Genomic DNA, 25572 nt, shown 5'->3' with positions numbered 1-25572 from the left:
TTTTCAAATTTTCTTATTTATGTTTTTATACATTTTTAATTTATTAAATTTAAATTATTAAAAAATGTAACCAAAATTATCAAAATCAATCGGATTTAATATCATTAAAAAAAAGAAACTTCTATACTTTGAAAGTGAACTTTTCTTTTATAAACCGCATAAGTGACAGCAGCTCAAATTTGTCATAAATTAATTATAAAATATATTTTAAAAACTTTTTTTTTTATTTCTTTGCTAGTTATATGCTCAAATGTTTGCCTGTAAGTAGTGCGTACTAAGTCAATTGTAGAAAGCGTGACAGATTTATGGCAAGCATACAGTGAAATAAAAGTTCTTTATGCTCGACACAGCCCACAGCCCACGGCCCGTACGGCTTTACGTCTTTCTACTGGCTGCTACAATTTCTATACTTTATGTACTTATTTAGTATTTAATATTTTATTATGATTTTTTATTTCATTTTTCAACATTTTAATTTGTGTCAGTGCTTTTCGTAATTACGAGTGCGCAGCACGTGGCGGCCAAAGGCAGGAAAAATACCAACATCCAATTCATATATACTTATACTTATACATATATATTTTTGTATTTGTGTGACCAGAAAAGAAATTCCCTCAAGCGTAGAGGTGAATGCAAGAAAACCGCTATGGCGACAAGCGCACCCAAAGCAAAATTCATCAAGTCACCATCGCAGTCACCGTCGTCGCTCAAAGTGAAATTCAACGGCACACAAACAAAAAGAAGCAATGAAAAGCGAAAATCCGCTCACCACACACAGCAGTGGCAGCGCTGAAAGAAGTGTATATGCAAACATAATTTTTATTTTTTTTTTTTAATGTAATAAACTAAAATCCAATAGAGCATCGTAAAGCGCAGCTCACGCTTCGCCAAGCAGTTTAAATGCAGTCATTTGTTGGTTGATGGAAAATAATTCGTAAGTCGAGGTCATTAAATATTTAGTATTGATATTAACTGTTGTGAAAAGTGAAAGGATTTAAATATTTTTTGGTGAATGAGGAAGTTTTCCATAAATTTATAACTACAATATAAAAAAACGCGTATAACAGTTTCTAATTCTTTGCACATTTACTTTTTTCTATATGGAATATATTCATATATTGTGAATACCATTAACTGTGTGTACACTATTAGCCGTACGATAGCATTGCCGTCTCTGGCGTGTATTTATAGCAAACAATTGAACGAGATGAAACAATTTCTAAATTTGATTCTCGAAAATTTTCAAAACTGAAAACATGCAAAACGTGATAAAAATCACAAATTTCGCGCATACATGCATAAATCATTCGTCTGTATGTGCTTTTGTATGGATCTCTGATCTCTGTGCTGCCACATGAATTACAAAACAGCAAGATAAACGCAGACGGCGCTGTGTGAATAGGTTTGTAAACACCGACAAAGCGCCATAACAGCTGAATTCAATGTCAATAGTCACGACGTTCAAAAAACAGATACAAATACAAAAACATCAAAAAATGCGATCATAAGAACCGGATAGGAATTTTTTTTATTTTTATATATTTTTTTATGTATTTTTATATATTTTTTTTATTTTTATATATTTTTTTTATTTTTATATATTTTTTTATGTATTTTTATATATTTTTTTTATTTTTATATATTTTTTTATATTTTTTTATGTATTTTTATATATTTTTTATATTTTTTTATATTTTTAAAATTTTTTTATATTTTTATATTTTTTTTGTTTATTGTTTATTTTTTTTTATTTTTTTTATAGTTTGTATACTTTTCTATACTTTTTTATATTATTTTTTTTATTTTTTATATATTTTATGTTTTTTTATATTTTTTTATTTTTTTTATTTTTTTATATTTTTTTATATTTTTTTATATTTTTATATATTTTTATATATTTTTCTATATTTTTCTATACTTTTATATAATTTTTTATTTTTATATATTTTTTTATTTTTTTATTTTTTTATATTTTTATATATTTTTATATTTTTTTTATATATTTTTATGTTTTTTTATATATTTTTAATTAATTTTTTTTAAATTATTTTTATTTTTTTTATTATTTTTTAAATTTTCTTTTAAGTAAAAATTAAATAAAAGCAATTTTTGCCAACAGGGTATTAAAAAGTATTTGTTTTAGTAAATCATTGAATTGGATCCATTATTATTCTTATTATTTTCAAACAAAAAAAAAATATTTTCAAAAAACATTGTTTTCGTTGAAGTTAACCAGTTAGAGATATATTTTGGCTTTAACTTTTTAAAATTTATTCTCTTTTTTCTAAGCAACACTGCATGAGTACGGTTATTTAAAATTTAGTATAATAATTATTATAATTTGCATATTTAATTTTTTTTTTATATTTTTTTCACTGAAAAAATCCCATTTACGCACACTGTAAAAGCCAAACAGACAACTTATTAGCGACGCGTGCACTGCTGGCGCGACATATGCAAGTTCGTCGATGATGACGCTGCCGACAATGACGCCTGTGACAACTACGGCCGATGACGACAGTGTACAACAGCAACACCAACAGCAAATCGCGCAATCGCAACGTTTCGTCGCTTGCCCTCAATAAACGTGTCTCATATTGCAAATTCAATAAGCTATATAGAAAAAGCAACAAAAAAATTTTAATGCAAACTGCGTCGAAATAAAAGTAAAAATAAAATGGAATTACACATATGAAAAGCAATGGCCGTGTGTGTGTATTGAACAATAAATTACTGTAAGCTCTTTAGATTAAGCACAAAATATAATTAGATCGATACAAAATATAAATATTATGCATATGTGTGTATATATTTTCACAGAATTCTTGTATAAAAACTGTCTTTAAATAAATCAAATTTTAATTTTTATTTATAAACTTAAGAAATTAAAGTTTTATTATATGGATCACCCTCTGCAATCTGAATAAATGTGACACCCTCTGCGTATGCAGCTGACTATTTATAAGTCATCTCACAGACAACTCACGTTGCAACGAAGTAAATTTAAATATAAAAATGTTTATTTTCAACACACCACTCCCTCGAGAGCAATTTTTAAATTTTATTATTGACTGACTACGTCATTGTCGCTGCGCGCCACACCAAATACAAAACATTTTGAATATTTTTAGCACAAAATCGAAGTGCCGACAAAATATTTGGACTTGGCGTACAGAGAAAAGTAAAAATTTCAAGATAACAAAAACAACAACAGTAGTAGGTGATACGTGATGATCTGAACTTACAAATGTCAAAAATAGAACACAACGACAAGCTAAGATAGGAAGCTTAACAGAGGCGTAAAATGAATTGAGACACGATAAAGTATAATAATTGAATTGTTGCTAGCACTTTGGGGGAACATCTGTCTGACAGTGATGTGGGCGGAAGAAATATGCCCCAAGTGTGAAAATTAAAGAGTTGGAGCAAACAAAATGTGATTTATATATTTTTTTACTTATGTTCATACATGTTAAAGTGTGCGTGTGGTTGCACGAATGTAAACAAGTTCCGGCAGTGGAACGTCAAGTACACCGCCACTCGTTTTTGGGCGTGTGGGCACAGAATCCATCAGCGCCCAACAATTCCGATAAATTCGTAGAAACCCAAAAACTTTCTGCCGTTTTTATTTCACACATGTTTACCGTTGTTGGTATGTATTTCATTAACGTTTCGCCGCATTTTTCCTTTCACTGGCATTAAATAATTACATTTGTGTGCCCAGTGATTAATTTTTGCCGCATGTTACCTGTGCATTGTTCGTTTGTATGTGCGTATGTATGTATTATTGCCAAATTTGAAAGCAGCTGTGGCAGACGGCGTGGGATTGCATTTGTGCGCGGTTGGTGAAGCAAGCCACCGGCGGCTTGCGTGTATTTTCCCCAAAAAGAGTGAAAATAAAGCAAAGTGGAGAGCGTGTAAGAAAAAGTTGGCAATCAAATAGTGTCAATTGATTTCAAAAGACTTTCTTTAAAAACACAAACAAACACATATACAGTATATATAAGTGATTTGTGCCTTTGCGCTTATTTTGTAACTTTTACTTTCGCACGTTTCACTTAAGAAAAACTCGGAAACATCAAAGTTTTACAAATGATTTCATTTAGTAGTGCTGTAATTTGATTCTATGAATTAGAACTAATAAAATTAGAGCAAAAATTTTACTTCAAGCAAAAGTTTAAATATTTTTTAAGTGAATTAAATGCTCAGAACTATTAAGACTCAGGAAATAATCTCGTGCAATTTAGTTAAATGCTAAAAATAACCAACGCCAAGGCAACTTTCCATGCGAGTTTATACATCATATCAGCTGAAAGTTGGCCAAATAAATCCAACCAGACGCACGCAACATGCCAAACATGTGGCAAAAAACAAAACAAACACTACATCATACATACATACATATCCACACAAATCTATACCTGCAGCACATTGCAGCCAGTTAACAGCTACGAGCAAATTCCTCATATCCGGCTTCCCATGAGGCCCAGTTAGTGTGTGCTAAATTGTTGCATGCGATCGGCCAATGTTGAAGAATTGAAGGCTTCTTTTGCAATCAAGTGAAGAGCAACAGCACAGACGTGTGCAGAAATTTACAAAAATGAAAAGATATACATACATACATTCATACAAAATGAAAGCAATGTGAATAAATGAAAGGAGAAGAACGTACATATTTACATACAAACATTCATTTATTTGTTTTAGGTAGTCGCACTGGAAGCAGATAAACGAAGAAATGCTATAATTCGAAATTGACTGGTAAAGCAAAGAGTTGCAACATGAAGGCAAAATAGTAAAACCAGAAGTAATAAGCGTGACAGAGGCAACAGAAAAACTGTTGAACTGATCATAGATGTTTGCTAATGAGTTGTTCCTGCAACAGTTATTGTGACGTGAATTGTGGATAATGTTCAGACTGCATGGTATGCGCCGCAACCAAGCGGAATCACAGAATGGAATGAGGAAGAAACTCTCTCTTCCTATATTTGTAGGCATTAATAAAGAAAAAAATTTTGTTGTTTGCTGTAATATAAATCTTCATATTTTGTTCTTTCGCAGTTAAATATTTTGTATCTACACAACTTCATACCTAAAAGAAAAAAAATCGAGTTTACCAATACAAATTAACACCATATGGCTTTACTAGATATTTTTAAGGCATTAAAAGGCTACAAGCCCCTCATTAATGAAAAGTTCATAGAAAAAATACAAAGACACACTACTGCATTGCAAGTACTCTATTTTTTAAAGTATAAATATAAATTTCTCATCTAACGATAGCTATTTCAAAATTTTTTTGTACACACGCGTAAATTCACTGTGAAAAACCTCCTTTCGTTTTATGAAAATGTAGTATTTGAGTTAATTACATTTCTATTGCCCCAGTCAGAGCGAATTATTGGAATTATTAAACAAAAAATCTGTATTCAAATAACATTAATGTGTATAACAAAAAAAAAACGAAAATTCGAATATTTTTTCTTATAACCATTTTGCAATAAATACTTGTTTTTGTGTATAACTTTATTTCTGCCTACCTTTGGTTTGTTCAGCCACTTTCGAAATGTGTCCATTTTATGCCTTTATTGTGGTTTTCGTCGACGGCTCACTGACTGCTGCTTTTGTTGTTGTTATTCTTCGAATTTTTTGTTTCGATTACACCACTTGGAACATACACTGTTTACTTATTTTTTTCACGCGTTTTTCCTTATCTTGGACAAATTTGTTAAGGATTTTTTATTGTTGAAAAAGGCGTCGTCCTTCAGGCCAGGCGCACTGACGTACGTTTCGCACTTGCACAGATGGCCAAATTGCAGCAACAATTTTTATCGAGGCTACGTTGAGAGCCAACAAAAAAATTAAAAGGAAGCGTTAAATATCACCCGGATGGAAATTCACAATGAAATACGGAAAATGCACATGTACACAATGATATATGTAGATATAGACATGCATCCGCAAGGCATAGACGCACCCGCGTGTGGAACAAAATCAAAACAAAGAAACACGGCCAGACAGGAATGACGCAATGAAGCGTAGAATGTAAAATACACTGATTTTCACTATTCCCGCTATATAAGTTGAATTATATATTTATATGTATATATATGCACTATCGTATGGGCGATAGGAATGGTGTTACTATTACTTTTCTGTGGCCTCCTTTTATTATTCGTTGCACTTCATGCGACATAACAAAAACATCCCGTTCCACATATTTTTATATTCACGATATTCACACTTTAAACTTCTCAACGCTGCTCAACTTGAACATACAGATTCCGCCCTACACACATTATAATAGCAAATGCCAAATTTGCACTTGCATTTTTAGGCAAAGCAACTTTTTTATGAGAATACTTTATTTGCACTGAAACTTTTTCAATATGCTTACATGGAAATTTTCACGTCACTTTCCACCATCAAATCTCCAATTATGCACTTTTTGTTTGCTCACATTACATTTGAAAATGTAAATTTGCACATGTTTGGTGTAAAACCAACCGTGGTTTTTCCATTAGAATAGCCAAACGCGTTTATATTTTTAAACTTAAATTGCTCGATCGAATGAAATGAAAATAAAAAAGAAAATTCCACAATTTACTTGTAAAAAAAACGAATTGCACTCTGACTTATTCGTGGAACCACACTTGGCCACAACAAAATTACGATTGACGAGTAGTCGACGATGTCGCCATCAACAGGGTTGTATACACTGTGCTAGGGTGCTCGAGTACTTTTATTTCTTCATAATTGAGTTTTTGCAATTGAAAAATTCGAGCTAAAAAATTTCATATTTTATGGGCAGTATTCATTTTAACAAATCATTTGTTGATACTATCGGAATTAAAATAATTAAAAATTTTGGAAAGATCTCACCATAATTTTATGTAACAATTAAGTGCAACTCTGTGTCAAAAGCTTGACAATATGATTGATATTGGTGAGAAAACTTAATTTAGCGCCGTCAATTACATACTTTCGGCGCATTTTTGTAAAAATCTCGAGAAAGTTTAAAACAAAAAGCGTATAAATTAAATTAAGAGGTTTTGGAATAAAAATATTTAAATAAACTATTATTTTGAAAAATATTTGTAAGTTCGTAAACAATGGTATTTCTTTAGAAACAATTGTCCTAATAAAAATACCAACAAACACACAATTTTTCACACTGAAGAATATTTTTAAATCATTTTTCAAACACATTCATTGAAACAAGATTATTTTCGGTATTGAGTTTTTACATTTTATAAGTTTTTATTTTGCAAATTTCAACTACTCGTTTCAATCGCTGTTCTCAAGGATTTTATGCTTAGAACTATTCGTAACAACAATTAATGTTCAGCGTGTGCTCGGTCCTTGTTGTCCCTTTGTTCCTCAGCATCGTGAGGCCAGAATGTTGGGCGGTTAATGGGATCCAAAGCTTGTTCAGGGAATGAATCGCGGTAGTCCTCCATTGTCATTTGGTCGTATGGCAACATTTGTTTGAGATGATCAATGTTTTGCTGATACTCAGCAATGCGGGCAACGGAAGCCTTCTTGAAGCTTTCAATTTCGCTCTTGGTTTCTTTGATTTGAGCATCCACTTGTGGGCTTACATTATCAGCTGGGTATGGCACTTTCAGTGCTTCATATTGTTTTTGGAACGAGTCAACCATACCAGCGACTGGAATCAATTGCTTGTAGTGAGCCCAGTTGATTTGTGGTGGATTTTCGGGATTGGCCAAAACACTGCGCAAGTAAACGTCAGATTTGGTTTTGAATGCACCGAAGTTGGCCTTTTGGTTAGCGGGTACACGCTCAGCCAGAGAGGCCCAGTTGATAGAAGACTGTGCAATGCGACGAGAAGCCATTTTAACAGCAAAGGATTTCTGTGGAAAGAAAATGGGTTACGTGAATATTTATATTACTTATATTTAATGAACCAAAATCAGTGACAGCGTTTAATAACTCAATTCGATTATAACGTGGTGATAGATTGAGAAAAAATCTGGGGTCTGATATGGCACTGATAATTATGTAATTTCTTCCATCAAAAAACATCGACTATTTTTTCAAGAAAAATGCTTATTCGAATTTCCACTGCTTGATGTCTTATTGGAACACTAATAATTATGATTTGAAGACAGTTTATATAACTGTTTACCGCTTATTAAATCCAGAAAATTTAAGAATTCTGTAAAATAACTAACCAATTTTCCGCACTCACCAATTTGACAGCTCAATCGGGCGACAACGAACGTCAATTTACAACGTTTTTTGTCGAGCAGCGAGTTTGAAGGGACGAATAGAATAGACATGGTTGCTCAGGAATATAAGTTTAATTATCAGACATATTTAAATATTTATTATATGGTTTTGCTTTGTATAGTCATATATATTTTAATAAAAATATATATATATATATATATTTATTTATCTAACACACATATTTTGAAACAGCAACTTTTAATTCAGACCAAAGAATTCAGTTCAATACGATTTTGTGCAATCTCCCATCTCTAATTCGTTGTTTTTTATTATCACTGACGAGTGAACAATCAGCTGTTTCTACAGAGCAGAAGACTTAAAATTATATATTTATTTTTGAAGCATATTTGAGTTAAAATCGGATTAGATAATAAAAAAAATGCTTCTAAAACAAATAATAACGAAGGGTCAGCAACAGATGCGTTTTATCTCATCCGCGACAGCTGCCGTAACACGATTACATCGCTCCGTGTATTGCCGCATGTATCCCACGGTCGTTGTGCAGCCCGATGGTTCCACAATTAACATTCGCTACCATGAGCCACGGCAAATAATTAAGGTGAGCACTAAATTAATAAATATGAGGATTGTCACTTTTCTAATAATGGTTATTCCACTTACAAATACAGTTGCCATTGGATCTTAGCAGTTTAAGCGAAGCTGAGCGCAAAGCCCGTTTAGAAGCACGTAAACCACGTAAGAAGGTCAAGATTATGGAGGAAGTTGAGGATACATTCAATGCAAAGAAATATATGAAGTATATTAAGAAGAAGTAATTGTTAAACACGTATTTTACGCAAATAACAACTAATTGGAATTGCCTTTCATAAACATGGAATGTTATGGCTTTGAAAATTATAATGTATGCAATCCTGCAATTGTTGTGTTAATTGAATATATGTTTATGGATTATTTATATTCAATTTGCGTTTAATTTTAAGGAACTCTTGAGAATAACTTTGAAAATAATCAGTTGAGATTATTGAACGGCGTAAAATAAACGTTTAATAGAGCACTCAATAACGCTTGCGCTTAGTTAGAAGGTGATGAATACGTGAAAATTAACTTAATTAAAATTATTTAAACAAAAATACTTCTCTAGTAATGTTTATTAAATTCAATTTGAAAAATGAAATTTTAATACAACTGGAAACTGTATCACATACTTTCCAACCCAGAGTACAGTACGAATATTTTACGACGTTTTGTCAATTTTCGTTATAAAGTACAGTACAACCTATTTTTTCGAATTGGTATCACTGTTCCAATATAAAAGCTGATTATCATTCCATTTAAATAAAACTTAAAATAATAATACAGTTAACAAATTCATAAATTCAAAATTTTAGCAAATTCACAATTTTCTCAGTTGACGACAGCAAATTACTTTCTTTATATTTATTTACAAAAGTTGGCATCACTAGTTACTGCTTGTGTTGCCAACTACATGCGCTTATATCCAATTGGCAAAAGTTTTCTATTCCGCTTCTTCTTGGAATCTTGTAATTTTCTGCTTTCAGTCCGTTTTTTTCGTCCGTACTTGAAGTTGCATCGGTGAGATTCGCAAGTGATTCGGTTTCAATAAATATTCGGTGAAATGTACAGACAAGTTGGCTGGGCATTAGCCAAAAATAACAACAGAGCAAATATAAACAAGTGCGATGTATAAATATGCATAGTGAATTTGATAAAGTGCAATAAATTTACAAGCAAAGTATATACTTAACATACAATAGTCACGAAAATAGTAAAAGATTGCACAAAAAATGCAAGTAACCAATACAAGTAAAGTTAAAGTGCTGTAAAGAAAAGCTACAAAGAAAATTACGAATAAAAATTAAAGAAAAGCAAAATTTTCTAGACGATTGCTGCAAATTCGAGTGCAAGGTATTGGATTAAGCAACAAAACGTAATTGTTTTATTTCCTACTACATGTATTGTAAATAAACTAAACAAAGTATTTACAAAAATGTTTGTTGCCCCATTCCATAGTTTTGTTTCCCCGTTCTATTTGTCTACTCTGCAGTCTATGAGCCGTTGTTTCTTCGTAAATTGTGGAAGCGGCGGCGGCGGCGTCTACGCCGCTGCTGCTATGTTACTCTAGCAGTTTCTTTTTCTGCTGCTTTCCTTTGCATTTTCTTATCGTTTATTCGCATTGGTCTTACAATAGTTTTCTACGGCACGATTTATTGTAGTTATTTGCTCTGTTTGAGAAAATCCACTTGAACAGGATTCCGAAAAATTTAGTTACTTTACGCCGGAAACATTGTTTGGTTCAAAATGCACGTAAATAGTTTGTGTAGAAATTGTATTAACTTGTTTATGTTTAAGAAATGCTGATAACAAAAATGTTTCACAAAGTGCATCCCAACAAATTTGGCAACGCGTCAGCTTTCTGGTCGAGCCTGGTTGGCTGGGCCACCGTAGCAGCTGCATTCTTTCGTGTTTGCTTTGATGCATAGGCTTTTTCTGCTATTCCCTCATCTCCCACCTTTTCACATTGCTCAATCATTATTCATACATATGTACATATATAAAGGCGGCTATACAAGTGCGTTAATAAACACATACAATGTATTAATATCGCTTTGTTGCACGGCATTTTCTATGTGAATTTAGACGTTTGTGCAGTTCGGTTTATTTAGTTTGTTTTACACAAACAATTTCCTAAACAAGCATGCATTTTGTGCACACCTATACCAATTTGAGCATATTCACGGCGTTGCTGTCAAAGAAGTCCATTGAAAGCGGACAAGTTTCGCAGGGAAGTAACACCATTGAGCTACTCACGTTCCGCTGCCAACTTCTCTTGCTTCCGTATTTTGTTTACTATTTTCTTTTAAACATTGTGAGTTTCCTTAAATAATTTTGTATTTACTTTTGGTTTTTTTGATGTTTTGTTTTCAGCGATAGGAAAGCAAATTAATCTGTTCCTAAGAATCGCGCTTTAATTGTTTATCTATATTTTTCATAAATATCTTTGTATAAAATTTGTGCTGTGGTGTAAATTACTACGCTGTTCACAGTTAATTGAAGTTTGGTGAAATTATATCCTTATTCTGTGTCAATTTAGCTAATTAACATAACCTATAAAAATTATTAATCACTAAAATAACTGAAAGTGTTTCTTAAACCTTATAAAAATAGAGAAAATATTGTTTTTTACTATATTTGCAAACCGAAAATCACTTATCACTTTTACGTTTGTTTACACACGGCGTTGTTCCTTATGACTATATATTTTGGTTCACCAGCATCTCCATAAAAATTCCAAGATTGTATGTGGATATACACTATATAAGATATTTTTGCGAAATTCTTTGTACTCCCGTTGATATTGGCGTTCCAGTGGTCAGTAAAGTTGGCACAACGCGACTTTATTTCGGATTCTGACTATTTCACGTACTTGTGTGTATAGATTTCATACGCTTGCAAATGTTCAGCTGCTTATAAAGTAAATACAATTTTTAAGTAAATTTCACTAAATTGGAAAAAGAACAATTGGTGGAGGAGCATGATCGGAAACCAGCTGTCACAAATGAATGAAATGACGGAGCAGCAGCTCGTCAACACATACCGACGCTTTAATTTAAAAGAAAAAAGTATAAAAATTTCGTTTATTTCGTCATTTTGGTGTTTTTGGTAAAGCTTGTTTGTTTTTGCAACCACATTGTTTTGACTGTGACAGATTGTCAATTCATTTGACCAGAGAATTTTTTATTAAAAATAAAAACAGAAATCGTTAGCAAATGCTTTTGACCATTTGTGCTATTTTTATAACAATTTATCGAATTACATTTTGATTGTTCTTCCATTAATAGATTTCGCTGCTGCTTTTCAATATTTGGAATTTCGCTAACTTTACAGTTTCGTATTGAAATAAATTGTAGAAAAAAATAATAATCAAAAACTTTCGCTATTTTCATTATCAATGTCTGTATGTTTATATAAAAATACATGTATGTAGGCAGCTACGCACTCAACAAATTGTGCATTTCTAATTTTCATACAAAAATGAGTGTGAGCTGTGAAAAATACCGCTACATAAACATTAATTCATACACAGCAGCCAGCAACAAAAAGAAAATATTATTAAAATCACTTATAAACAAAAGCAACAACAACAACAATACCAGTTGGCGGTGGCGGCATCAGCTTGCTCGCTGAATATTTGTGGGCGCACTAATGCCGGCCAGGCGTCGGTCGAGCAAAAATGTGGGGCAACTTTGAATTTTTGTTGCAACCGAATTTGCTACGCTCATAAATTGCCAATAATGTATGTGTGTGTGTTGGATGGTGAGACGCACACATCGTTTGCAACTTTTATTGAAAAAGATTTTGTAGCGAAGCCAAACACGCATTTATGCTTTGGTGCGTAGAAATAAAATTTTCGTGCATGTAAATTCCATTTTTTTATCGCTTTCTTGGACGGCTAGTCGAATACGAATATTTGGAGTCCAGTTTGTGTTGTTGTTTTTGTACGAAACAGCTATCATACCCCAGTTTTTTTCAGACACACACATAAACTGTTAATGTTTTAATTACTTAGCGCTTATAGTATTATTGAATAAAAATATTTTTTTATTTGCTAAAATGTGTGTGCGCTTGAGTTGTGTTTTATGCGGATTGGAGATGAAATATTTTATTTTTTTTTTTTTTTTGTTTATGCTGGCCTCGGAATCGGTTGAGTTTGTATTTTGTATAGTATTTCGCATAGAAGAGGCTTATGAAGCATTCTTTTTTATCTGACCAATTTTTCATATAATATATAAACTTGAGGTAGATCCTGTTGTTTGTATTAAATATCATTTGTGCAATTTGTGTTATTTTTAATATCTGTATATATTGATATGCCTCAAAATCCAAATAGTAATTCCTAGTACATTCAGAAATTCTTTGCCGTAAAGTTTCTTGAACTCGAATTCAAATGATTGCTCTGGCCCAATTGATATTGATTCCTGCGCTTCGCCTATAAAATGTACGTACACACATTTTGCTTTGCCCTTGCTCCAATCTTGCTTTCTATAAACTTCTATTTGCATAGATGCAATGATGTGTGCATTTCAACTTTCTACATAGAAAACTGCATATTTACGTGTGTTATACACAACACATGCTGTGTCTCAGCGAGATCTTTACTTTAACTTCGCATTTCGCTTTTCTACGCAGATTCATTCACTTCAAGTGCATCTTAGTTAATTTTAGCTACAACAACAACAACAACATATACTAAAAGCAGTTTATATACATACAAGTAATAAAATGCTATAGAAAGTATAAAAATAAATATATACGTACATACGTATATATGTACATGGGTATGTGCATATGTATCCTAGTGTCATTATCTATCAGCAGCTTAGCTTATCACATGTCTCGGCACGAATCGGCATTTTGCATATATGGTGACAGTGCAATGTACCTCCATCATACAGACTCACATGCATATTTACATTCATTTATATTGCACTTTTCATTATCATTGCATGACTGTGTGAGTTGTAATAAAAATGAATATATTTTTTTTACACAAGAAAAAAAAAACAATTGACAACGTGGCGTCGCAATGCTTCGTTGCAAAAATAGATTTTGTCACTGCATCGGAAGTGCCAACCGGCGGTTTAATGCAGTTCTTAAAATAATAATTATTTTAATTAAAATTCATTTATTTTAATTTTATGTAGAGTAGGTATGTTTTTTTTTATTTCAACAATTTTTTTTGAATTTTGATTTTAATTTTTTTGAATAAATTATTTTTACAAATTTTATTTAAACTTTTTGTATTTGTTTTCTAATTTTTACATATTTTGTTGTGTAATTATTATTTAATAATTCATTTTATTATAAAATTGTAGTTAAAAATATTTATTAGAATATTTTATTGCAAAAATTTTATTGACAAAAAATAGAATCAAAGCATTACTTATAGTTAAAATTCCACCAAAACCGTCCGTTTGCATCATTTGTTATCTACATTGTGGAAAAAACGTTTTTCCATACATTTGAAGACAATGGTTTTCGATTGATTTTTTTTAAATATTAATTTATTTTTTTTTTCACTACATATATTTTTATTCCTTCTCTTAATATTAATTTTTTTTTTATTTTTAATTATTATTATATTATTGTAAATTTAATTGTTATATTTTTTAAGTTTTAAATATACATTTTTTTTTTCTAATAATTAAATTTTTTTAATAATTTTAAAATTTTTTTATTTATTTTTTTTACAATTTTTATGCATTTTTTTTATAATTTTTTATTTATTTTTAATAATTTTTATTTTTATTGATTTTATCTATTTTTAAATTTATTTATTGTTAAATATTTTTAAAACATTATTTTTCATACATTTGAAGACAATTGTTTTCGATTGTTTTTTTTTTTTAATTTAATTAATTAATTTTTTTCACTACATATATTATTATTTCTTCTCTTACATATATTTTTTTTATTTTTAATTATTATTATATTTTTTAAATATAATTGTTATATTTTTTTTTAGTTTTAAATATACATTTTTTTCTGATAATTGAATTTTTTTAATAATTTTTAAATTTTTTTATTTATTTTTTTTTATAATTTTTAAATTTTTAATTTAATTTTTTTTTGTTTTTTATTTATTTTTTATATATTATTTATATATTTTTTTAAATTTATTTATTGTTCTTAATTTTTTTAATCATTTAATTTTATTGATAATTTTTAAATTTTTGGTTTAATTTTTTTTTTACAAATTTTTTACAAAAATATTTATTTTTTTATAATTTTTGTATTATTTTTTTATAAAAATATTTATTTTTTTATAATTTTTGTACTATTTTTTTATAAAAATATTTTTTATTTAATAATTTTTGTATTATTTTTTTTTATATATTTTTAAGTTTTCAATAAAAATATTTTTAATTTATTTATTTTTATAATATTTTTATTATTATTTTTCTGTATTTTTTATTTAATTTTTTTCTTTTCCTTTCTTATTGCAACTTTTATAAGTTTACTACATTTCGTTTTCCCCAACAACACTGCGCCACAGCAGCTTGACTTTGGCAATCATTTTTCGCCATTTTCTTTCGACACTATTTCGGTCTTGTCTTGTCTTGTTTACTCTATGAGAAATTCCTTAAATTCCCGGGAGCAAATCGGCCTCTACGGTGTTGGCAGACATTCATTGCTGCTGCTGCCACAGCGACCGACTATCTCAAAGCTATTCTATTGCCTTTTCTAAACATTTGCTTTCATGCACACTCCTTACCGCAGATTCCTCCGACGTACCCTCAATCGCTTGGTGACCTTTAATTGAACTGATTTAGAGTGCTGCTACAATTTCAATTTGATTTCGTTGATTTTCGTCTAAGGTGCCACTTGAAAGATGCTTCCTGTTGCTGTTGTTAATGTCGCCGGTTGTTGTTGCTTTTGCGGTGTATGTTGTTTTCCCCCAATTGAGTTGGCTGTTTGATTGCGCTTACAAAATCTTTTACTCGCCGAATTCCTTCATTATTTTTGTTTGTACTTATCTTATTTTACGTACTTTTGTTTTTGTTATTGTTTTTCTCTCTTTTTTTTTTTTGGGACAATATTTCATAATAGAGATTTATGTGCTTTAAATGGTTGGCCGTGCGCGTTACATTCACTTTCGTAGGCAGCCGGCGTAGGTTCGCGCATAATTTAGTCGCCAGTCTTTTATTTACAGCCAGAAAAATACTTTTTTGTTTCGTTTTTCTCGCATACAAGAACAAAAGTGCGCGCCTGTCTTTATGTGTGTTGCAGAAAAGCTCAAGTGATAAATTGTTGTAAACGCACACACTTTTCGCCACATTTTGTAATTTTTGCGGCTTACCAACGCCAACTCGCGCTGCTCATATATACTCTTTATACATATGTATGTACATATGTACATACATACATACGAGTATGTGTAAGCGCTTGTAACGCATCTTACGCGCCAACACCAATCCGGCAATCAACGGTGGCAATCTGCGGTTTCTGCCACCAATGGTGCTGCCGTTGTTGCCGCTGCCGTCGTGGCTGCCTTGGCTGCTTCCGTGTTGTGTGTTTCGCTTTCTTTCGCTTTTCTTTTCGAACATTTTCAATTTACAAATTGGTCAGCTTTACATGTGGGTAATAAGCACCTGAACTTTATGATGGCATTGATTGCTACGCTCCAACACTGGCGTTGTGATTTACTATTTTGGTGGGTGCAAGCGGCACGAGCGAAGTTCGATTTTTGTTTTGCGGAAATTCCGTCATCGAAGGCTGGTTAATAGTTAAAAAACGTTTAAAAAAGTTTTAATTTGCGCTGGAAATACCGGTTCGAAGTGGTTAACGACTGTTTTCTTTTCTATTAATCACGATAGGAGGATAGGTCACGAGGATCTCAGTCGAACACTGATGTTTCAAAATATTAAGCTGGCACAAAGGAGTCTTCCTCATCTGAGATGATCCCCCTTTTCGAAGTTAAAGTTTCAGTCTGAATGACCTTGACACCGTTATCTTAATTTTAGGGCATCAAGTGGGTTCTTTCATAACTCCGAAGTTTGTCAAGATTGTTATCTCTTGGTAATTCTGTTTACCAACACTACCATGGACCGAATCCTAGCGCTGAAGTCAACTGAGGGTTCCCTAAAACAAACAAAGCCTTTCCTTAGTTCCTGGGGTTTAGATGGACCGTTTTGGGAACTCTACTGATTTTATAACAATTAACTAATTAGACAACTGGCGATAAGTTCTGCTTTTGTTCTACTTTTGTTCTACTCAGTTTGGTTGGAATATCTTTGCAATATTTCTTCCCACTGAGGCTTTCTTTATAAAACATATATTAGTTTTTGAGATACGATTAATCTCCATATATATATACTGAAGTATCGGTAGAGATGTTCAGTTTTTCGATACTTCAATATTGATTATCAAATTATTTAAAGATTCTCTCATGATTTTTTAATTTATTACTTTTGGTTTCAATGTTCTCTTGTATGTTCAAGATGATGGAACCTTATAGATTCCAGATTACCTATAGAAGTCATGAATCGAATAGTACCACACGTTTTCGAACCGACTCTGGTTTAAATCAGGTTCCTCATTCTATTTTCTAAATATCATTGTTCTAGAGTTGAGAACGGGTTTTCGCCTATATTAACGTATAAACAGGAACTGAGCCAACGGCAGTCTGGTCTTCGTAACCGGAACTAACCTGTAGTTTTTCCGGTTAAGATCTTCAAACTCGGCGACATTTCTCAAGATCCTGTGATTCCTCAAAATATTTGTGAAAAATGTTTTCTGCAAATACAACAACAACGAGCACCGATGACATAAATCGATTTTCTTCCGATAAACTTAACCTTACCTCCTCAGTTTTGTTCTTAATTCGTTCTCACGATCAAAAATACGAAAATTTTTTACTTTTAATATATTTCAATTCCTAAAGAGGTTTTTTTTAAGTATAAATCATCAAATATATTTACAATAATGAAATCAGCGAAAATCTATTATATTCCACACTCATTACGTACACTACTTAAAAATACTCAAATCACAAACTTATCGCTTCACTTGGCTTCAAGTGTGCAGAGACGACGAAAACTTAAAAAGCGACACGAAAACTAAAAGTAAATAATTGAAAAATAATAAATAAATAAAGTCTACTTATTGAGTCCATTTGGCATTTGGCACTGAAAAATCACGTGGAACCGCGACCGCTTTTGCGGATGTACGCTATTCAGCAACAAAGCGCACTTGAAGCTGACGAAGATTACCGACGACGACGACGACGACGACTTCATTAGCAACAACAGTAGAAATGTGGCGTGTCCGAAGTCATTAAAAAATAACTAAATTTTTATTGACTGCATTTAAAAGCGTGTCTGTCTGTCTGTATGTCTGTTTGTTTTTATAGAGGCAAGCGGTTGAGCAATTGATATCCTCAAACTGCAGGGCGCCATGAGATAACCACCGAAACGGTGTTGTTGAAATTTATATTGATGCTGTTGTTGTTGTTGTTGCTGCATTGAATTGTAGGGTTTGTTGTGCAACAGCATGCCGTTAAAGCAGCATCTCTTGGTTTTTTCTTCACTTCTTTTCCACACTTTGCCGTTTTGTCTAACTACATAAGTGAGCTAACGGTCGTTTGCTTGCCGTTGTTGACGGACTTCCTGTGTTGAAATTTGTATTAAACCGTTGCATTCATCTTTTAAATAATTGTTTTTCATTTTTGTTTTTGTTTTTCCGTTTAATTTTTTTTTATCTCCGTTTTTGTTTTTTTTATTTTATTTTTTTCCATTTTTTTTTATTTTGTATTTTTTATTTTTTTCCATTTTTTGTAAATTTTTTTAAACATTTTTGTTAAATTTTTTTATATTTTTTATCTTCATAAATTTGTTTGCCTTGATTGTTGTTTGTGTTTTGTGGCAGTGTTTACGTCTGTTTTTCGGCAACTTTTTCACGCCAGTCATCGATCATATGCACCGTCCGTCTCATTTGTTCATTCATGCATTTAAATAGCCGCCTTGAATCGCATTGATTATGCTAACTTATTACCGATATGAATTGCTCGTTCAGTTCCATATACATTTATAATATTAATGTTTGTATCTTTTTCCTTCCATTTTTTTCTGCTTTACATTTTTCGCCTTTCGGTTTCATATTTATAGTTTTGAAATTTTGTTTTTCGTTTTTTTTCTTCTTCTCATTATTGTTATTATTCCGATTTTCTCCTAAATGTTTGTACGCCATTCATTTAAAGACGTCTTAAAATGATTTGCTGTTCGTCGTCGTCGTTTACAGTTGTGCCAACATTTGTCATTTTAGCCGCATTTGACCCTAATTAACCAATCACCATTAAACGCCAAGAGCCCACAGTCATCGTCAGTCGTCAGTCAAGTTTGTCGCCATCAATGTGAGCGCGCTGAGTTTGGGTTTTTCGTTTTGCATATCATATCGGTTGCGGTTGCTCTGCAACAATTTCGAAACCGTAAAAGCAAAATATTTATGTTTTTTACTCGAAATCAATTTATTGGTGTTGTAATGCGAAAGTAAAAGTTCGTAGCCGTCATTAAGGCAAATTACAGCAGAAATATGATTTGATAATTTAGCGAGTTTGGAATTTTGTTTTTGACATTTGCATTTTCGATATAGAGTTTTTAAGGTTTCTTAAAAACTAAGGAGTTTATTCTCAACTGAAAATGTCACTTTTTGAGCCGAATTCTCGACATTTGCGGGAATGTCTCTAGGGTCAAGCACTGGTCGATTAAATCGTTTTATATCGATCTTGGACATTTGTGTCAACATTAACCCAACCAAAATTTGTAGAGATCTGTTTGCATCCCAAACTTTTTCTCAACTGAAAATGTCACTTTTTGAGCCGAATTCTCGACATTTGCGGGAAATTTTGCTTTTCTTTTTTAATTCCAAGAAAAGTGCGGCTGAGGCTCATCGACATTTGTAACCGTTTTTTTACAAAAAAAAACTTAAATTTACAAAAATGACGGCGGAAGCAAGTTGAAGACCTAATATATTTTAGAAAAAATATATTTACTTAATTTTTTAGAATTACATATTTCGATACATGATCTTGTAGTTACAGGATTTTAGACCCAAGACGTACAGTTGGTTTGCTGACGTCATAATAGCGGATTTGATCAAGACCAGAATTTATTTATTATAAAATTTAAGTCTTGTAAAAGTAAAGAAAAAATATTTTACAAATTTCAAAATATTTGAGAAAAAAATATTGGTGTTAATTTTAGTATTTTTTTAAATATTTATACATTTATTGTTTATATATAAGTCTATATATTTTATTTTTAATGGAATTATTTTCTTGTACATTTCGTAACGTTCTCTATTTTTTTCAATTCATTCAAATTTGATTAAGTATATGTAGTTTTGATTACTTTTATACTCTGTGTTTCCAAAAATAATTTGTTTAATTTTTTTGCAATTTTTTTTTTTTTTTATAATTTTTTCCACAAAATTATATTTAAATTTAAAGAAAAATAATTTTTTTAATTTATTTTTTCACAAAAGTTTTATTTCAGTTTAAAGAAAAATTGTTTAATAATTTTAAAATTTTTTAAATATTTTTTTATGTAATTGCTGTAATGTATTCTTTTTGTTTTTAATTGTTTTAAATACCTTTTAGCTTAAAATAAAAATATTTTCTTTTTTTAATTTTTCAAACTTTTTTTCCAGTATCAATAACTTTTAAAACTACATTTGCATATTATATAAAGAAATATGCGCATATAACACTTGTTTTCATTTAATTTCACTGAATTATTCACCTGAAAATAATTTATTTATCTTATCATAAATTAACTTTGGAGAACCGACTTATCAGGAATATTTGCTTTTCCTTTCACCACCGCGACAATAATAAAATATGCATATTGCTGTACTTATAAATATGATATGTATATTAGTGATACATTAGGGTGGGTGTATATTTTAATATATATTTTTTAATGAATAAGACTATAGACTTCAAAAAAAAGTAAAATATTATTTTTTTGTTTTTATTTTCAATTATTCTCTAGGCGCTTAGATAAACCTTCTCACTCTATATATGCAATCTATATCTGCTAATTTACAGTTACTTTTCTCCTATATATTATACATTCTATCTTCTGCATATATATATTATATATCTCTACAAATCAATTATGATACTGAAATACTGCAGCTGTTACTTACTATTTCCCCACACAAGTACTCACCTCACCTGCCAAATGCTTTATTATATAATTGCACGCGAAAAAATTCGCTTTCTTATCACACCCACACATTTACACCCTTTACCTTCACATACAAGTGCTTGTGTTCACATCTAAAGCTACACTATATACACAAACCACGTATCCGCCGATTTACAATCGCACAGATAATTTTTACACAAACTCATCAACGCTTTTGGAATTTTGTGATAGTCATAAACACACGGCTGTAATAAATACAATAACAATTTCCCCCGCTCAACCGCTTGTACACCTTGCCGCGCTTGAGTTTCACTTTATCACTTTACATCAACCGTTTATTGTTTTTTTATACGTTTGTTGTTGTAGTTGTTGGTGTTGCGATTGTTGTTGCCTTAAGTGCTGATATGACTATAAATTAATTTTGTACCTTTATGTGTTTGTGTGTGTGTGTTTGTGTATTTGCTTATCAGCTCGTTCATGCTCTACTCTATGTGAATTCAATGTTCGCGACAGAGTCTCAGAGGTGGGTAGGCCACTTGTCGCACATTTTGCGCGACTACACTTGCTTTTACGATTTTTACTTTTTGCAATTAACCGCTTTTTATCAAAAAGTAGCTTACGTAAAGCAACAACAATTTGTTATTGAATTATTGTTGTTTGCTGTTTGCGACATTACCTTGAGAGTCGGAAAGAATTTGCAAGTAGCATTCTGGTGGTTTCTTAAACATAACAAACAACAAAAACAACAGTAATGTTAAATACTAGGTAACAGCTCAACTGATAAGAGCAAGTATTAAGTCATTTGTGAAAAAAGTTGTTTTTTACTCGAAAATGTTTTTTTTAGAGATACTGATTGGTTTAGAAATATATCGTTTTTTAAAAAACCACAGAAAAATTCTAAAAATGTTGAATTTTACAAATTTTTATTAAAAATAATTTGTTTTAACAACGTTTTGTTTCTTAAAAATTTTGACTTCGACCAAGTTAGCGAATATAATCTGTTTTCGAATCTGTCCTTTCTGTATAACATTTCAATTTTTTGTCTCTCTTCCTAAAAAATTATATTAAAGCGAATCAAAAAATAAAAAGACTTCGTCCAATGACGTCTCAGTACTCAGCGGTTTTAGATCGTTTAAATATCTCAATCATGATGGAACTTCAATAACTGAAGATCACCCAACAAATATTATATATGATATATGTTTCATACGTCCATAACCTCATAACCTTGCTCTGTTAAAATGTTCATCATCTAGACAAAAATCATTTCAACTAAATTTTTTTACCGATAAATGATGGCTCAAGTGAGATCATTAAAGAAAGAATTCATCGAAAAACCAAATTATTTTCGAGAACTAACTAAAACTTGGTCGAGATCACTTTATTTTTGAATCATACAACGCTATCTTTGACCACCCATTCAAAGTCAAAGATCATTTAAGTTGTAGATCAATGTTCTGAAGGTTCCAATGAAGTTCACCAAGGGAAATGATAGAACGATAAGGACAGCGATCCTAACAGACCGTTCACCGTTTTTGTTGAAACATTTTTTTGTTGTTATCCATAATTGCTACTCAGATAGGCGCTTCATTTTGAATTCAGCCTAAAGTTTTGTAGTAGAACACTGGCATTTCCTTAAGCAAGTTCCATAAAAAGCCATAAAACTACTTATCTATCATATTTAGATTTCATAACATGATTTAAAACAGTTATAAAGAGTTTTATAACCTCCCTGGAGTTATATATAAACAGCAATATCGAATCGAAATCAACCACATACGCACATTTCGGCAACAAAAAAATACGACTCGTGACAGTCACCTGTTGTTGCTGTGCGCCGCACACGCTTATCCACGATCCACAAGCGTAGCGTACACGTTATTCCACCATTCCATTTCGGGTGTGTTACGTCAAACGCATGGAATCAAAACTCAATCGCTCAATCAATCGGACAAATAGCTTGTTGGCTTACACTTTCCATTTAACTGATAAGCAAATTACTACCAAATTAAGATTATATAGCTGATTTGCAAGTGTGTTTACTTTGTCATTGTGATTGTCGTTTTATCGCTGCGTTTGAAGCACATTTGCGCTAACGATATCGCCAAATAGCCATTACCATATATATATTTAACTGTATATACTGTGGCGTGTGCAACAACAAAGTAAATATTTAACAGACTTAACGCTATCAGCATGAAACGGCAGGTTGATGTCGGTCCGAAACGTAAAAAAAAAAACATGCCTCCTAACCTTCAAAATATTTTTCAAGCGCAGCTCGATTTGTAAAGAGAGTTCTGCTTGCGATCGCTCTCTCGCGTTCACTTAATTGATTTGCATTCAATTTTTGAATGGCTCGAAATAAGTCACACACTTTTCACATTCACACACACAAACAACAACAACTTTATTGTTAAGCTGATTCGTGCGATCACGTGGTTTATAAAACTTTTCGCTGATCGCCTGCGCTGCTCTTTATTTTTAATTTTCAATTACACTTTTCATTTCGTATATTTGTTGAAAATATTTGCTCGTATTCATTAAGTGCTATCACTAGCGTTTAATTAGCACATTTAGTTGTTAATTAATGTGTAAATATTTATTTTGATAGTCAATGTTATAATCGTTGTTGTTATCTATCGTGTTATGATGGCAATGAAAATGTAGTGTTTGTTGTTGTAAAGTTGTTCGTTCATTGTAAGTTTTGTGGAAACATTTCGCTTCTTTACTGCTCTACCTTTGAATTTTGTGTATCAGCTGCAATTAGATAATTAATTTATTGTTATAATTATTATTGTTCTTCTTTTGTACCTATGCTTTCGTTATTCCTCTGTACAAAGGTGTTATGCTTTTCATATGTTTGAACAGCGATAACACGCTTGACCACAACAATGTGTACATTGTACTACAATTGTTTTTGTGTTAACAGCTAATTTTACAGTTGTTTGTTTAATAAGTTATACAATTTAATTGAATGACATAAAAAAGCGTTGTTTAGTTAATTGAATAGAAGAGCGCACTCGAGCTGAATACTTGGAACAAAGTATAAATTATATATTATCGCTGTGTTCTTTACTTGATATTCGATTTTCTAGCCATGTAAAAATTGTCAATTCTACTGTATTGCTATCTTATCGTTCTCAAAAGTATCGAAAGTCTTGCCAAAGCAAGGTTTCAAAGGGATAGAAAAGGAATAGCATGGGAGCTAATTTCATGAAGTTTTTTAGTAAATATATTTTATATAGACTCCGAAATTCGGAATCAGTGGCCTCAACTATAAGAGCGCTACGTCTTACCTTCCGCTCCTTTCGGGCTGAATAACTTTGTCAATAAGCAAAATATGCGTTATTGGTCAGGCAGCAATCCACACGTCCTCCATGAGTCACCATTGCATGCCAAAAAAAATACGGTTTATGGGCCGGCGACGTCATTGGGCCGTAATTCTTCCGTGATGATCAAGACCGGCACATTACTGTGAATGGGAATCGCTGCCGCTTAATGATAACTGAATATTTTGAGCCCGAATTGGATGATATGGACTTGGATAACATGTAGTTCCAATAGAACGGTGCCACAAGCCACACAACGAATGCCACAATTGATTGGCCGCCTCGGTCGTGCGATTTGACGCCTTTAGACTATTTCCTGTGGAGCTACGTCATGTCTATGGTCTATGCCAACAATCCAGCGACGAATGATGAACTTAGTACGAATATCGAACGTGAAATTGAAGCAGTAGTATCGGTCGATTTATGCTTGAAAACCTTTGAAAATTGGGTTCAGCGTCTGGACTACTGCAAGCGTGACCGTGGTGGCCTTGCAAAAGAAATCGAGTTTCATACATAATGGCATCGAATGTATTTTCACAGGATTTAAGAATTTCATTGATATCCCAAACCGTTTTTGTTTTATTTAAAGTTAAAAAAAACTTTTGTGGCGCTCTTATTGAAAACCGCTTTACTAACAGTAACGCTATCGAATTTTGGGATACTTTTTAAATAGGTACCGATCAAAACTGAAAAATATCGACTCAGCACATCACTGACGTTTTCCAGTTGCATATGTTTAACACGATCAGAAATTTATAGATTTATATCAGGGCTGCTCAGTCAACTCAGCTTCCTTCCTTTAGAAAAACCCTGATTTCTGGAAGACAAATATTTTAAATCTTCCATGCATTGTTTTACAAGTGTGCCGACCGTTTCAACAGCCTATAAACAAAAATAGCGAAATTTATCATAATTCATTCATTGCAGTCTGGCTTTGACTATATGGAACATTATGGTATTTTTTGTTAATCCGTGATCGAACCCATAAATATCTTTTTTGCTTCAGATTTTGTGGACGTTGTAGATCCCCTGTTGTACAGTTGTTATATCTTAAATGAGATATTGGGAAGGGGTAATATAGTAAAACTGCAAAAATTTTCGTATTTATCGTAATTTAAAGATAGCCTTCCCTAATAAAAGTAGCTAATATATTTTCTGACTTATTTTATGATACCTTTGCACCATATTCTTGTACAAATATTAATTACAAATTCTTATTTCTCTTTGCAGATTTGTGAATCAACCCCAACTCAACTGCGTGCTTCCAGTTACATTTCCCAAAAAATATACTTGTTTTCCAT

At 31.6% G+C, this 25572-nt stretch overlaps 4 protein-coding genes across 8 annotated transcripts in view; 2 read left to right on the top strand and 2 right to left on the bottom strand.

Annotated features, from left to right (window-relative positions):
• The window catches only part of LOC105217221 (lateral signaling target protein 2 homolog), a 57271-nt gene extending 50586 nt beyond the window's left edge, over positions 1-6685 (bottom strand). Inside the window, exons 1-2 of one of the 2 annotated variants that reach the window (XM_029043474.2) lie at positions 6398-6684; positions 5541-5837 (exon numbers count right to left, since the gene is read on the bottom strand). In XM_029043474.2, the coding sequence (XP_028899307.2) occupies positions 5541-5576 (36 nt within the window). In that variant the 5' untranslated portion in view covers positions 5577-5837; positions 6398-6684. Of the gene's footprint in view, positions 1-5540 lie in introns of both variants that reach the window. The other variant, XM_029043475.2, reaches the window with a different exon arrangement.
• A 511-nt stretch (positions 6686-7196) lies between these two features.
• Positions 7197-8353, bottom strand: LOC105217222 (ATP synthase subunit d, mitochondrial). Of its 3 annotated transcripts, none has more exons than XM_011192121.3 (2): positions 8213-8353; positions 7197-7874 (listed from the first exon to the last, which is right to left on the bottom strand). In XM_011192121.3, exon 2 carries the CDS (start codon positions 7854-7856, stop codon positions 7338-7340), a length of 519 nt encoding a protein of 172 aa, XP_011190423.1. In that variant the 5' UTR covers positions 7857-7874; positions 8213-8353; the 3' UTR covers positions 7197-7337. The 3 variants fall into 3 exon arrangements, with proteins under 3 accessions (XP_011190423.1, XP_011190425.2, XP_011190424.1); XM_011192123.3 differs by having other exon boundaries at positions 8196-8342; XM_011192122.3 differs by having other exon boundaries at positions 8150-8250.
• Positions 8354-8505: 152 nt separating this feature from the next.
• On the top strand, positions 8506-9171 carry LOC105217223 (39S ribosomal protein L55, mitochondrial). The gene is made up of 2 exons (XM_011192124.3): positions 8506-8812; positions 8883-9171. Exons 1-2 carry the CDS (start codon positions 8633-8635, stop codon positions 9027-9029), a joined length of 327 nt encoding a protein of 108 aa, XP_011190426.2. The 5' UTR covers positions 8506-8632; the 3' UTR covers positions 9030-9171.
• Positions 9172-9760: 589 nt separating this feature from the next.
• LOC105217224 (uncharacterized) overlaps positions 9761-25572 on the top strand; it is a 136988-nt gene continuing 121176 nt past the window's right edge. The window contains exons 1-2 of one of the 2 annotated variants that reach the window (XM_029043468.2): positions 9761-10140; positions 25502-25572. The exon at positions 25502-25572 is cut by the window's right edge and continues 1378 nt beyond it. The gene's annotated coding sequence lies outside the window, so the exon portion shown is untranslated. Of the gene's footprint in view, positions 10163-25501 lie in introns of both variants that reach the window. The other variant, XM_054225695.1, reaches the window with a different exon arrangement.

The sequence above is a fragment of the Zeugodacus cucurbitae genome, chromosome 2 (assembly GCF_028554725.1).
Source record: "Zeugodacus cucurbitae isolate PBARC_wt_2022May chromosome 2, idZeuCucr1.2, whole genome shotgun sequence".
Lineage (NCBI taxonomy): Eukaryota > Metazoa > Arthropoda > Insecta > Diptera > Tephritidae > Zeugodacus > Zeugodacus cucurbitae.
The sequence above is the reverse complement of the archived record's forward strand: the minus strand, read 5'-3'. Positions and strand labels throughout refer to the sequence as shown.

Bases quoted from the DNA above. Each gene is read 5' to 3' on its own strand.
- LOC105217222 (XM_011192123.3), bottom strand. From the start codon at position 8,303: ATGTCTATTCTATTCGTCCCTTCAAACTCGCTGCTCGACAAAAAACGT. The intron at 7,875-8,195 runs GTTAGTTATTTT...TTCTTTCCACAG, and splicing joins TTGGTGAGTGCGGAAAATTG to AAATCCTTTGCTGTTAAAAT.
- LOC105217223 (XM_011192124.3), top strand. From the start codon at position 8,633: ATGCTTCTAAAACAAATAATAACGAAGGGTCAGCAACAGATGCGTTTT. The intron at 8,813-8,882 runs GTGAGCACTAAA...TTACAAATACAG, and splicing joins AGCCACGGCAAATAATTAAG to TTGCCATTGGATCTTAGCAG.